The following is a 14,517-nucleotide window of genomic DNA, read 5'->3' on the forward strand; positions in this document are numbered from 1 at the left end:
GATGCTGGACCAGGAATTACGAGTAAAGCAAGCACAAAGTGTATTGAAAGGTAGCAAAGCACCCTGACAGATGGAACTTAGTGAAAGTGCTAAGCCAAAGAATGGCTGAAGTCAAGGAGATGATATAGGACTCAGCCTAACTAAGGTCCTCCTATTCTACTTTGAAACTAGTTTGTGATTGGATGTCACTTTAGTTGACTTCTAATTGAACCCAACCACTTGCTACCCCATCCTTATCAAACTGCACATTCCAGGAGGTCAGGTCAGCTCGTCCTGGCCTTGAGGCCCACCATCTACATTTTATAACTCATTTTTGCTATGTTGGTGGGAGGTTTGCTGTGTTACTTTCCTTGAGAAGCCTGTTTCTTATCCCTATGGATGTTTGTTTTCAGAGATGCTTCCCTGTCTCCTTCATCTAGAAGAAAGACCTCTGTATTTTATTATCTTGGTGAGAGACCTGCTCCTCAGCCTCCATAGACGTTTACTTTTAAAGTTGCCTTCCCATCTCTCTTATCTAAGACGAAGTTACTTTTGCCTTGCTCCCCTTACATTCTTGTTATTTGCTTCCCTCACATTCCCTAAGTTACTTCTGCCACTTGCTCACCTCCCAAGACCACATTCATACAACTTTTATTAAAGTATACTGTTGTCATTGCTCTATTATATTAGTCGTTATTGTTGTTAATCTTACTGTGCCTTATTTATAAGCTTTATCAGAGATATGCAAGAAAAACATACACAGGACTCATTACTACTTCAGACGTCCTCTGGGGGTCTTGAAACACTGTTATTAACTAACTACCTCGGCCATGTCCTAATGAGACATCTCCTCATTTCCTCACTCCCTTGGATCGTGGTTTGTTTCTTTTTTCAAATCCATTCTTTCAATTTTTATCTTTCTCAGAGAGTTTAATTCACTTACATTCAAAGTAATTACTAATAAGGAGCTACTTACCTGTGCTATTTTTCTATTTGTTTTCTGTGTCTTATATCTTTCTTGTCCCTCATTTCTTGCTATCTTCTTTCATGTTTACTTACTACTTGACTTTGCATTAAAATTCTTAATTCCCTTCTGTAGGGTCTTCTAGTTCCCCCCACTCACAGTGCCTTGATCGCTCTTTTACCCAGCCAGCTACAGGTTTTTGCAGTGGACTTGAGCATAGGTTAGACCATGCACATTGACAGAGACACCAGAAGATACTGATCCTGTCCCTGAGCCCTTATATAAACTCCAAAGTCTGACCCTATGTGAATTACTTTGCATTACTACAAATGCAAAAGGAGCTTAAAAGCTGCTTTTGCTGAGGAGCACTAACTCTGTCCTTGGGCCCACCAACTAAAAGCAAGAAACAGTAAGATAACTGCAATGCCCCTTTTCTGTAGAAATGGAAGGAACAAATAGGCAGTGAGGAAAATGTAACCAGAACTACAGAAGAGCAAAACTTCTGGTTGTAGCCAGCCTGCATGTTGGCCAGTTTCTTCATTTGTTAATTAAATTGATATTCTTCCCACTTTGTCTGGAGAGTCCAAAGTTAACTCCCTTCACCCTTCAATTAAACCAGGTAATCTTCTACCCCTTATCTCTCTCTGCCCACCACAGAAGTTACCCTGCCAAGCCAAGGCACAGAGCTTCAGAGGCTTGGTGCCAGACACTTGGAGAACCAAGGCCAGCAGCCACTCTGGACACATTTCATTATGGAGTCAAGCTGAGTACCTTAAGTCCGCTTTTGTTGTTGTTGTTGTTGTTGTAACTTTTCCCTTGTTTTTATTCTCCTTAACAATACTACATTTTTTTAAATTTTTATTTTATTCATATGTGCATACAATGTTTGGGTCATTTCTCCCCCCTTACCCCGCCCCCTCCCTTGTCCCTCCCCCCCCCACTCCCTCCCTTATCCCCCCTTATCTCTCACTACCCAGCAGAAATTATTTTGCCCTTATCTCTAATTTTGTTGAAGAGAGGTATCAGCAATAATAGGAGGGACCAAGGGTTTTTGCTGGTTGAGATAAGGATAGCTATACAGGGAGTTGACGCGCATTGATTTCCTGTGCGTGTGTGTTACCTTCTAGGTTAATTCTTCTGGAACTAACCTTTTCTCTAGTTCCTGGTCCCCTTTTCCTATTGGCCTCAGTTGCTTTAAAGTATCTGCTTTAGTTTCTCTGCTCTGAGGGCAACAAGTGCTAGCTAGTTTTTTACGTGTTTTACCTATCCTCACCCCTCCCTTGTGTGCTCTCACTTTATCATGTGATCAAAGTCCAATCCCCTTAAGTCCCCTTTAAAGAGACATTTTTTCTCAGAAATGGGACAACAGAGATTTGAAGATTGAGCCTCCCTAACCTCCTCTTCTTCTGATAAATAATAAACTTTATTTTCTTTTCCTCAAAAACCCTGCTCTCATTTGTGAATTGGCATTGAGGCCAGGGGACCAGCTTTCTGATAACACAAAGAAATACCTAAGTACAAAGTAAGAGAGGCTTATCCAATTTACAGATTTGCAGTTCCAAGGCATTGTGCCTGCTGGCAGAGACCCTCATTCTACAACCACATGGTGGAGGCAAGTGTGTGTGTATGTGCATGTGTGCATGTGTAGCTTACATCACCAGTTAGAGAAAGACTAGCATCCCATAAATCCCATAATCCCTTCCAAGGGCCTGCACCTAGTAGCAGAACCTAAGGACCTTCCACTAGCCCTCTGGGAACCAATATCTAACATATGGGCACTTGGGGAACACTCAGCATCCAAACCATAGCACCCCCTTGCTGCAGACATACCTTGGCAGTGTAACCCTTTCCTCTCACATGTTTGTCATGAGGACTGCTGCAGGACTGTAGTTAAGTTCCCTTAACATGTGGTTTGGACTCATTACCCTGGCACTTAGAGCCAACAAGCCCCAACTAAGGATGGTTTCAGGCACTCCCTTGTGGGAACTCATGGCCACTGTTTCTGGGGTGACTCCAGCAGTAGGATTGGCAGCATGAAACACTTTCTCATCTGCTTTTGTGTTTATTCTATATCTCAGCCTATTTTGGTGTATGGTTACCTTGGAATTACATTTAACATCCTAATGTTATAACACCTTGTTGGGTCTGGGAGCCTAAAGGACAGATGAGAGAGTCAGTATCCCAGCCCCCATGGAGAGCACTATGGGCCCTGAACCCTGAGGAGCTCATAAATCTGCATTCCTGCACCCTGAGGAGGAGATACATGGCCTCATAAATCTGCCACGGGGCTGATAGACAGGATGCTCTCAAGGTTGTCTCCCCTTCTCCCCCATAAGGGGCAAACAGACCAGCTCATCTAAGAGAGCCTGCGCGCTCAAATCCACGGCCAATGGAAAGAACCCACTTAACCCATACCCTAGCCCAGAGTTAAAGCGGCCATAAAAAGCCCCAGTCTTCACCTGAGCAGGGATTCATGGGTTTCCGGGCTCTGCTGCCCTGCTCCAGCTGTAACCTTTCCTTTCTCTCTAATAAATCCTACTTTGTGTGCCGGCCTTGTCTCACGAGTCAGTCTGCTGTCTCATGAGCCAGTTCTCTGGCCTGTGAGGCCAAGAACCTGCAACCTTGGCCCACAACAGTTCACACCAGCACCTAACAGACTCCAATTTTAATTTATACCAGCTTAATTTCAATATCATACAAACTGTGCTCCTATACAGTTCCACCCATCCCTTTTCAGTTCTTAATGTCACAAAATTACATCTATAAATACTGTGTTCCTAAAACATATACTAATTAACTTCAAATGCATTAATCTTTTACATTATATAGAAAACAAAATGTGGAGTTACACACCAAAGTTACAATACAAACTCTTTCTTCTCCCTCCCCCTCCCCCTCCCATTCTCCTGTGTTTTTTGGTTGGTTGGTTGGTTGGTTGGTTTTGGTTTTATTTTTGTTTTTGTTTACATCCCTATGTAACCCAGGATGACCTGGAACTCACAATTCTGCCTGCCTCAGCCTCCCCTCTTCAAGTGCTGGGATTACAGACATGCCCCGCCATGCCTGGCTAATGACCTTTTATTTTGGGATTTTTATTTGGTGGTGGTGGTACTGGGGTTTGAACTCAGAGCTTCATGCTTGCTAGGTAGGTGCTCCACAACTTGAGCCATGCCTCTGGCCCTATCCTTTTGTTTTAATCTGAAGGACCCTACAGGGCAGATCTGATGGCAATGGGCTCCCTCAACTTTTGTTCATGTGGGTGCCTTAATCTCTCATTTGGGAAGGACATTGCACAGATACAGGATATTTGGCTGAGAGTTTTGTTTCAGTGCTTTGCATTTGCCAGCCCACTGCCTTTAGGCTTCCAAAGTTTTTAGAAGAGAAATCTGCTGATTCCTTGCTGAGGACCCTCATATTTTACCAGTCACCTCTCATTTTCAAGTTCTCCATCTTTTAAGTTTCATTAGAGTGTGTCTCGGTGGTGACACACTCTGAGCTTTTCATACGTGGGGTTCATGTATGTTGATACTCGTCTTTTATCAAATTGGAGATATTACTGGCCATTATTTTTCAAATATCCTTTCTGCCCCTTTTCTGTCTTCTCTTCCTGAGACTCCCACAAGGCATATGTTGGCCCACTTGGTGTGTCACGGTCCCTTATGCTCTTTCTTCACTTTAATCTTTTTTTTTTTTTTTTTTGTGGACTGCAGTTTGAACTCAGGGCCTATACCTTAAGCCATTCCACCAGCCCTTTTTTGTGATGGGTTTTTTTCAAGTTAGGATCTCATGAACTAGTTGCCTGGGCTGGCTTCGAACCATGATCCTCCTGTTATCTGCTTCCTGAGGAGCTAGGATTACAGGCGTGAACCACCACCACGCAGCTATGTTCACTTCAATCTTTTTTCTTTCTGTTCTTCAGACTCAGTAATTCCCACTGTCCTGGGAAGCTCACTGCTTCCTTTTTCTGCTACTCAAATCCACCTTCAAATCCCTCTAGTGAATTTTTGTTTCAGTTATTAAGACTTTTCAGCTCCAGGCATTTTTTTAGGTTTCCATCTATTGATATCTCCATTTTGTTCATATGTTGTTTTCTTGGCTTACTACACATCTTCCTATAGTTCTGGGAGCATCTACAAACCAGTTGTTTTTAAAGTCTTTTTCAGCCAAGTCCATCATCTAGTCTCTCACAGACAATTTTTTTTCCTTTGACTGGGCTCCACACTCATGCTTCTTTATATGTCTTGTGATCTCTTGCTAAAAACTGGACATTTGAATCTAGTATGAACTCTAGAAATTGACTCCTCCTTCCCAAGGGTTTACTTATTTGGGGTTTTGATTGTAGTAAGCTGTGTCTGTATCAGTGATCAGCCTGAGGCATAAACTTAAGGTCTTCCAGGTCTTTCTTAAGCCTTACTCTGAACAAGTGACTTCCTAAATCCCACCCCTATATGTGGTTGCTTTTCAGTGCCCTAGATTTTAATTTGGGCTCTCAAAAGGGGAAAAAGAGAAAAATGAAAGGAGTTACTATTGCTGGCTCCTTAAATCCCGACAGTTTCTTCAGGTGTCTGCACCTCCAGCATCAGAAGCACCAATCAGAACACAGATCCAGGGACAGAGCCCCGGATTCCCACATGATGTCAGAAATAGAGCTGCCAGGAGCTAAAGCTGACTGAAATTCACCTCAGCTTACTGAAACTTACCACAAATGACCACCAAAGGACTACCCTGGAAGATGCAAGCCTTGGAATAGACTTCTGGGTTCTAAAACAGTTACATTAAAGAGATTTTGCCAGCACGACTCCTGTCTAGGTGGAGATAGATTGCTGGTTTTTCCTACTCCACCGTGCTCACACAGCCTGTGTGAATAAAGCTTTATTGGAACATGGCCACACTCGTTATGAATTATGTGGAGACCTCACACTGCTGCTTGGCTCACTACACATCAGCAGTAGTTATAAGTGATCATTTCAAGGACTCTGCATTGTCACGCGCTGTTATTTTTATTTACTTCTAGCGCATATCTATCACGTCAAACCAGGAGGAGTGGACTCCAATGCCGGATTTCAGGCACGGTGAGGTGTGGATTATCCAACTGGATGGCAAAAAATGTTATTATGCAAGACACTATAGCTGGTTGGTATTACTGGACCAAGCAATCATCATTGGAACTACTCTAAATACACAACAGGATTTCTGGTCAAACACTAAAACTACAAACGGTGGGGGGCCTGGGATGTAAGCCAGTGGTAGAGTGCTTGCCTAGCATGTATGAGGCCCTGGGTTCCATCAAGAATGATGAAGGAGCCAGGTACCAATGGCTCATACCTGTAATCCTAGCTACTCAGGAGGCAGACATCAAGAGGATCACGGCTCAAAGCCAGCCCTGGCAAATAGTCCACAAAACTCTATCTTGAAAATACCCAACACACAAAAAAAGGGCTGGTGGAGTGGCTCAAGGTGAAGGCACTGAATTCAAGCCACAGTACCACAAAAAAAAAAAAAATGGAGCTGGACACTGATGGTTCACACTTGTAATCCTAGCTACTTGGGAGTCTGAGATGAGGAGGATCAAGGTTCAAGGCTAACCTGGGCAAATAGTTCGTGAGGCCCGCCCATCTCCAAAATAACCACGGCAAAAAACAGACTGGAGGCTCAAGCAATAGAGCACCTGCTTTGCAAACATGAAGCCCTGAGTTCAAGTCCCAGTCCCACAGTGTGTGAGGGGGAGAAGGCTGAAAGAGCCAGATGCAGTGACTCACACCTGTCACTCTAGTTATTGGAAGGCAGATAGGGAGGATCACAGTTCCAGACCAGCCAAAACTAGGGAAAGACGTCATAGGACACTTCAGACTGCATATAACTTATTCGCGTTTCATGCTAAGCTCCTTATCTCAGCCCAAAGCTATCCTTTGCTGTTGTAAATTGTAATTAAGACAGGAAGCCTTGGGGGTGAAGCTGCCCTCCATTTTTCCATTATCCCTCAGATAAAAACATGAATATTGATCACACCTCTGATGACCCTGACCCACCACCCTAGTCCAGGGACCACCCAAACCCCTCCTTACTCACCAATTATTGGTGCTCAGGACCCGCCCAGGGTTTTCCCCTCTCACCGATTATCTGTGGTTTAAAAGGCCTTGAAAAAGAGAAAACTGTTTCCTGCTTCCATCCCACCTGGCCAGGTCAGGCCACCATTGCTTTTTATAATCTCTAATAACCTCTATCTATTGCCTCCCTTACTACATCCATGTGTCCTGGCTGGATTCCTCTGTGCTGGCCACAAAGAATTTGGGAATCTTCTAGTTAGAGACTACACAAGTCTACAGCAGTGAGACCCCACCTCAACCAATAAACTGGGCATGGTGTTCCTTGCCTATTATCCCAGCTATGTAGGAGGCTATAGATAGAATTGTGGTCCAGACTGGCCCAGGCCAAAAAAAATTAAAAGAAAAAAAAAAAAGGCAGACTGGAGGGAGGAAATGGGGCTGCAACCAAATTATTTCCAAGTGGCTCATTTGTTAGCCAAGCAAGGAAAGATGTTTACTGATAGTGACTTAAATAGTGTTAGATTACAGCAGCTCAAGAAGCATGTCCATGTTGCAATTGCTTTAAGTGGGGTGGGGAAGGAGTTGAGGGGGAGAGACGAAGGGGGCAATGTAACCAATGTACAATGTAAGTCTAATCGAAATTGTCACTATGAATCCCCCCCACCAAATAATGAATATATCCTAATAAAAAATTTATTATAAAAAAAAAAGCATGTTCACAGGAAATTTAAGACTATTGACCTTTCAGTAAGAATGTTAGGTTGCAGTTATGCATGAGTAATGGGAATATGCTAAGAAAACCTAAAATGGGGGTCTCTGAGAGAAAAACACTTAACAAAAATAGCTCACCAAGATTTTTTAACCAGGCATCAGTGCCTCAGGTCTATAATCCTAACTACTTGGGAGGCTGAGATCGGGAGGATATGGTTCAAGGTCAGCCCAGGCAAATAGCTAGAGAGAACCCATCTCTAAAATAACCAGAGCAAAATGTACTGGAGGTGTTGCTCAAGCAGTAAGAGTAACTGCTTTGTAAGCTTGAAGCCGTGAGTTCAAACCCCAGCCCCATAAAAAAAGATCCAGGCCTGTGCATCCTAGAGGTCAGGTCAGTCCAGCAATAGTTTTTGCTGTAAATCTACAGACCCACCCTAGCCTCCCTCTTGACCTTAACCATGATTACAGACACATGCACTGTTCTTAGGGAGGAAGTTAATGCTATAAGCCCCTCCCACTCCAATAAAAACTGGTGCCAGGATAAAAATAATTGTCATTGTCCTTCTCACTCTAAGGATTACCTTCTTTCAGTCTATTAAAAGTATATTCCTTTCCTAATAAAATTTACTGTGGTTTTCACTGTATTTGCAAAGACTGAGGTAACTGAGATAAGGATATTGGGAACATGAAGTCAATTAAAAACAAAGTGGGGCTGGAGGTGTGGCTGCAGTGTTAGAACCCCATCCTAGCAAGCCTGAGGTCCTGAGTTCAGACCCCAGTGCCACAAAAAAAATAAAAAAAAGAAAAAGAAAAACAGGTGAGCCAGGTATGGTAGTACATGCCTGTAATCCCTGAACTTGAGAGGCTGAGGCAAGACAATTGTGCATTGTAGACCAGACTGTACTACACAGTGAGTCCCTATCTCAAATAAGCAAAAACAAGGTGAGTGATTTGAAGGCATTTTCCTTGTTTCATGCAGAATCCACAGATTGAGACTGTACACTTACTCTTTGAGGAGTCAGTGCCTCAAGGCTGACATAGGAAGGACTGGAAATTAGCCTGTATGCATAGTTGCAAGGAACTACAACTGCAAGCAAGAATTTTTTTTTTTTTTGTACTGGGGTTTGAACTCAGGACTTTGCTCTTACTAGGCAGGCTCTCTACCACTTGAGCCATGCTTCCAGGCATAGAATATTTCAAGGTTGAAAAAAATCAATGTAGTAGAACCTGAAGGAAGTCTGTTAATATGTTACAACTGATGGAGGTAAAAGTCTGTGGGGAGCAGAAAAGGCTGAGGTGGAAATATTTGCCATACTGTGAGAACATGAGTGTTCACCTGCCTGGCAAACACAAGGCCCTGAGTTCAAGCCCCAGTACCACAAAAACAAAAACAAAGGATTCATCAATAATTCACATCTTGCCAAATACTCATGTCTGTAATCCTAACTACTCAGGAGGCAGAGATCAGGAGGATAGCAGTTCAAAGCCAGCCCGGGCAAATAGTTCACGAGACCCTATCTCGAAAAACCTCTTCACGAAAAAGGGCTGGTGGAGTGGCTCAAGGTGTAGCCCTGAGTTCAAGTCCTAGTACCATGCAAAATAAAACCTCATATCTTGTCCCAGGTAGTTTGAGTTGCCTTGTTTCTTTGTCTTTGAGTGGAAAGTTTAACATAGAAAGTATGAAAACATAGTTTCAGGCTGGGGTGTAGTATGCAGTGTGTAAGTTAGTGATGGAGTGCTTGCCTGGCATGCTCCATCTCCATCACCACCAATAACTAAATAAAATCTAATACATTTACTGCATCTCAGGAAGCAAACCAGGGAAGGTTTAAAAAGTGAAATAAGGAGCCCAGTACATTAGTTCACACCTGTAGTTCTAGCTATACAGAAGAACTGTTCTCAAGGGAAAAAAAAAAAAGTGAAATAAACACAAACAGAAATAAACTGAAATGGATAGCATTTTAGACATAAGTATGGAAGTCAATGTGGAGATCACTATGATCTGGGGTTTGCTATCTTAAGGTATTTAAAACACTGAGACAGTATCAGACTTCATTTTTATGAAATATTCAGAATAAATTAAGTAAGCTTACATAGCAGTTAAACATCATACATTTAATGTACTAAGTTGTACAGACATTACAGAGGGCTGCATAATGGTCAGGAAGTGTCAACTGACCAATAAGTAAGCAATGAACGCACAAAACTTAAACCAAATGCACTTCCTTATGGCACTCCTCCCATGCACACAAACTCCCTGGACATTAATTACTTCAGTCATAGACTAGCAGATGGACTATATTTTCTGACATCTTAGCCTTCCATCCTCAAAAAGGTTAGCTTCCCACTACAACAACAAAGACCCTCTGGACACACAATCCCTACTGAAATCCCCATTGGGGACAAGATGAGGAGACACTGAAGCAGCTGAACCAGCTCTAGTCCCTCCAGCGGTGTCCACACTGAGCATTGCAGCACTTGTAGAAGGTGGTCATGGGTTCATCTGCAGAGCGGGTCTGAAGCTGCATGAAGTAAGCACGAGGATGTTCGCATTTGGGACACGGCTCTGGCAATGAGAAAAAACAATTGATCCACATTATACAAAAATGATGCTTGTGACAAACACACTTCTTGAGAGCAGGTAATTATGCAAAAGCAATAAAAACATCCCATCTGTCCTCTCTTGCCTGCAACAAATTTACAAACAGCAGCATCATTCCAACACAGCACTAACACAGAAGAAATGAGGGAGACCTGTGACCTTGAAAGCATTCCTCTTCCCTCCCTGGGTTCCACTTCTCAAATTTGGTTAAAGACTGGCTGGAAACGCATGGAAAGTGACCACCTTAGTCTGTTTTGTGCTGCAATAAAATACCTCAGACTGAGCAAAGGAATAGTTTTTCCGGTTTTGTGTTTATTTTGGGGATCGGGGGCTGGAATGAGGTCTTGCTATGTTGCCAGGTTGGTCTTGAACTCCTGGGCTCAAAAAGCAATCTGCATGCCACAGCCTTTTGACTGAGTAGCTAGAAGTACAGGCTCATGGCTGGTTTTGAGATAATTGCCCGAAAAGCCTGTGTTGCCATGAAGGGAACAGTAAGGGGATCCTGGTGAGTGCTCAGAAGAAAAGAGCTGTAGGACAAGAGGCTTCTTCATGGAGGTTTAGTGGTTGTGAACAGAACATTGGTAGAAATAGACTCTTCTGGGGAGATCTTAGAGGAATGAGGACTATGTTATCAAAACTAGGGGAAAGGCCATCTTGTTTCAAAGTGGCAAAGAGCTTGGCACCGTCCTAGGATTTTGCTGAAGACAGAAATAAAGAGCTATGAGGCCCAGTGGGACCTTGGGACTCACTGCCCAGGGCTGCCTGGTCATGGGCTCCCTGCATTCCTGCTACTCCTCTGCTAGACTCCTACCAGACACTGAACCTGCTAGTGCCTAGATCTTGAACTTCCCAGCCTCCAGAATTCTCAGGAAAAAACTTCTGTCCTTTATAAATTACCCAGTATTCTGTTATAGCTGCACAAAGGGAGTAAGACAGTGACTTATGAGTGCTGTATATTTTGGGATCCATGCCATACAGATTCTCACAATAAGAACAATGGACACGTGCCCTACTGGTGTGGGGAGCGGATTAAAGCCTATGAGAACTGGACAGAAACAAGGTGAGATGCAGTTAATTGCTTTTACCTGTAAGCCGAGATAGGCACAGCCCTGGGCCACAAAACAGGGAAAAGCAGAACAGCTGCGTCTCCTAAGCTGACTTCAGAGAAGCAGGAACACAGGTTTCTCCTGTTACAATGTCATGTGGCTCCACCCTGTTTGCTGCTATAAAAGACCCCTGAAGGAGGAAGAGGGTTTCTGCTTTTTGCTTTTGGCTCTTGGCTCTTGGGGCTTTACGGTGTGGGACGTTTTTGGAAGGGAAAAGGGTTATTGAAGGGACTATCTATCAACCCCATAGTCTGCACTGAGAACTTTAATATAGGCTTCAGAAAGCAAAGCTGAGAAAGAACTTCGTACATGGCCTTAGGAAAGCTAAAGAAAAGCCAAAGAGAACACGGGACAGTGCACAGCGCAAGTCTAGGGACCGAGACTTTAAGAGCTATGCATATGCAGGTTGTGGGTGTGGCTGTTTGCAAGTTTGTAGCACCCAGTTAGGAGAGCAAGAGAGAGATGAGACAGTGCAAGCCTGAAGGTTTTATTAGCAATTAAGCTAAAGATAAACTGAGAGCAAACATGGGACAGTGGGAGCCTAAGGAAAGAGGTTTGAAACAAGGTTTTAAAGAACTGCAAGGAGCAAGGCCTTAAAGAATCAAGATGGAGAAAAAGAAGCAATGAAGGCTGTGCATCTCCAGCCTAGTGTACAACACACCTGACCCCATATTTCTGGTCTATCCTATATCTTCTCTAAAATCTCCAGTCGCCCCCAGTAAAGTCCAGTAATAACCAAGGAGCAAAAGAGAAAACCTCGCTCCAGCAAGAGAGGGAGTGTGAGAAACAGCGTCCCCTTCACACTGGCAGCAGCTCCTTAGGCTGTTTTTACCAACATCCTTCCACACATCCACACGTTTTCAAAGTGCCCCTGCATACAGGTTTACCTTCAACATGATTTAATATTGAGAAACTGATCCTGCTTTTCTTAACAATGCTGAGGGTGAAACTCAGGGCCTTGCACAGTGAGCTACATCCCCAGCCATAAGATCCTTCTCTTGATGGAACTACCTTCAAACACCATTTCTAACATTAGGGACATAATCCATCTTTTAGTGACAAGTTCTAACAATGTCAGCTTTTCACCATAGTAAAGATTTTTATGTTCTTCTACAGAAGGAAAATGTAGTGTTAACCATGAGTTAGCCCCGTCACAGGGGTTATATTTAGGGACCTTCACTTTCATTCCCTGGTCACATCCGTCATGAGACATGAATCAAAATTAAAATACGCATTTATTTTGTCCCACCTATACTTTAATGCTCCCTAGTCTTTTTTTTTAACTTTTAAAAATGTATATTAGAAGGAAAAGACAAGGGCTAGGGGTATAACTCAGTGGTAGAGTGCTTGCTTAGTGTGCACGAGACACTGCAGAGATACAACCAAGGCCCTATAATAAATGAGTTTTCCTTGAGACTCTATCCCAGGGACTGTACCTAGACGGTTTATGTAACAAAACAGGAGTAACAACAAAACATTAAAGAAAAACACATTTTCCATTTTAGAAGCCTACATCCTAGACTCTGTCACCGAGTAGCACAGTGACAGAGTCCACAGCTCAGAAATGGAAAAGATTCTACCCTCACCTGCAGTAGAGTCAACATTCTCCCAAGCAGCTGCTCCCCCAAGCACATCATCCACTTCTTTCAGCTTTGGATACTTCCGGTTTGTTACCTAACAACAAAAACAAGTCTTTAGACTCCAAGCGAACAGTACAAACATGGGCCACCAAACCAGAACTGCCCTCAAGTATCGCCCTCCACAAAGGGTGGAGGGATGCTAAATGAAAATGATCCTGTTCTACACAGAGCAGCACACACCACTGGAATGTGGAGGATGGGTGACTGGGATATCCCACAGGTGTCAGAGACCTCTGTAACGACCAGAGCAGGACAGGGAAACAGCTAAGGTGGGATCTGCTCTTTTCTCATGCCATCATCCGCAGGATGAAGCTGGGAGGCCCAGCCACTCCCTCAGACAGATTTCAAACAGGTCACACTTGATTTCTTTTCCAGGTTTAAAAGACATTCCCGAAATTTCAGAATTACATAAGAGTTCATCTTCCCATAATTTCTTACTCTAAACTCCCAGAACATAGTTGTAAAGTCAAACATTACAAATGAGGTAGGGGCTAGCATGGTGGCACATACTTCTAACCTAGCAAGGCAGGAGGCAGAGGAGGAGTTTCTGCTGTTAAGCAAACTACACAATATATAGGAAGGTAATGAGTCCCGTGGAAAATTAAAATAGGATAAGTCGGAGGGAGAGGCTGGATTTTTTTTTTCCCCCTCTTTTTGAAACAGGGTCTTGTTATGTAGCTCAGGTGGCTTTGAACGCGAAGCCCTCCAGCCTTCGCCTCGCCTGGAATTTTAAATAGGGTAATCATTTAAGTAAAGACGAGACCAATAAGTAAAGCAGTTATTCAGGCAGGTGACCCAGGCTCTGACCCAACCCCTCCCCACCTTACTTCCGATTGAAGTCCTAATGTCCTTCTCTCTTTTGCCCCGGCCTCCCGGAGAATCCCACAGTGCAAGCGGCTCTACTAGGGCTTCTAGTGGGGAGGGGCCCTGCTCGCCCTGCGCCGGCGCTGGTGGCTTTAACGAGATCACTGTGGTCACTGTCGCGAACGTAGCCAAGGACGCAGCAGGGAGCCCAAGGAGGAAGTGCCCGCGGTGACCCAAGGGATGGCTGCGACCTGCCCAGGGTGACAGCACCGGGGGAGCAAAGGCCGAACCACGGGTACTTCTGAAGCGACAGCGCGGAGTTCGCGGCCCCACAGAAAGTGACGAGACGGAGCGGAGGGGCGATTCCGGGGCCCACCTTGCGGGTGATGTTGTGCACGTAGGGACAAGTGTTGCAGGCGAAGCGATGGCAGCGCTGTCCCTCCTCCACGATCAGCCCGTTCCCGCAGCCCGGGCAGAAGAGCAGCATCGCTCCAACTCCTCCACAAAGGCCCCGGAGGCCTGCAGCTCCCGAGGGTGGTGGCAACACGCTGCTTGCTCCAACTTACGCGTGTCCCGTATCCGCCCAGCAGCAGCAACGCCTTCAAGCCCCCAGCGGGCCCTGCGGCAGACGGCCTCGCACTTTTTATTGGTCATTGCAGCTGTC

At 44.3% G+C, this 14,517-nt stretch overlaps 1 protein-coding gene across 1 annotated transcript; it reads right to left on the minus strand.

Moving 5' to 3' along the window:
* Positions 1-9,746: 9,746 nt before the first annotated feature.
* Polr3k (RNA polymerase III subunit K) lies at positions 9,747-14,363 on the minus strand. The gene is made up of 3 exons (XM_020176319.2): positions 14,230-14,363; positions 12,996-13,083; positions 9,747-10,267 (listed from the first exon to the last, which is right to left on the minus strand). Exons 1-3 carry the CDS (start codon positions 14,338-14,340, stop codon positions 10,140-10,142), a joined length of 327 nt encoding a protein of 108 aa, XP_020031908.1. The 5' UTR covers positions 14,341-14,363; the 3' UTR covers positions 9,747-10,139.
* Positions 14,364-14,517: the final 154 nt, after the last annotated feature.

This window comes from Castor canadensis, chromosome 17, assembly GCF_047511655.1.
Source record: "Castor canadensis chromosome 17, mCasCan1.hap1v2, whole genome shotgun sequence".
NCBI lineage: Eukaryota > Metazoa > Chordata > Mammalia > Rodentia > Castoridae > Castor > Castor canadensis.

What these genes read in the sequence shown, in the direction of transcription:
- Polr3k (XM_020176319.2), bottom strand. Translation starts at nt 14,340, where the DNA reads ATGCTGCTCTTCTGCCCGGGCTGCGGGAACGGGCTGATCGTGGAGGAG. An exon ending in TGCACAACATCACCCGCAAG is followed by an intron (nt 13,084 to 14,229) that starts GTGGGCCCCGGA and finishes TTTTGTTGTTAG; the next exon opens with GTAACAAACCGGAAGTATCC. An exon ending in GAATGTTGACTCTACTGCAG is followed by an intron (nt 10,268 to 12,995) that starts GTGAGGGTAGAA and finishes TCTCATTGCCAG; the next exon opens with AGCCGTGTCCCAAATGCGAA.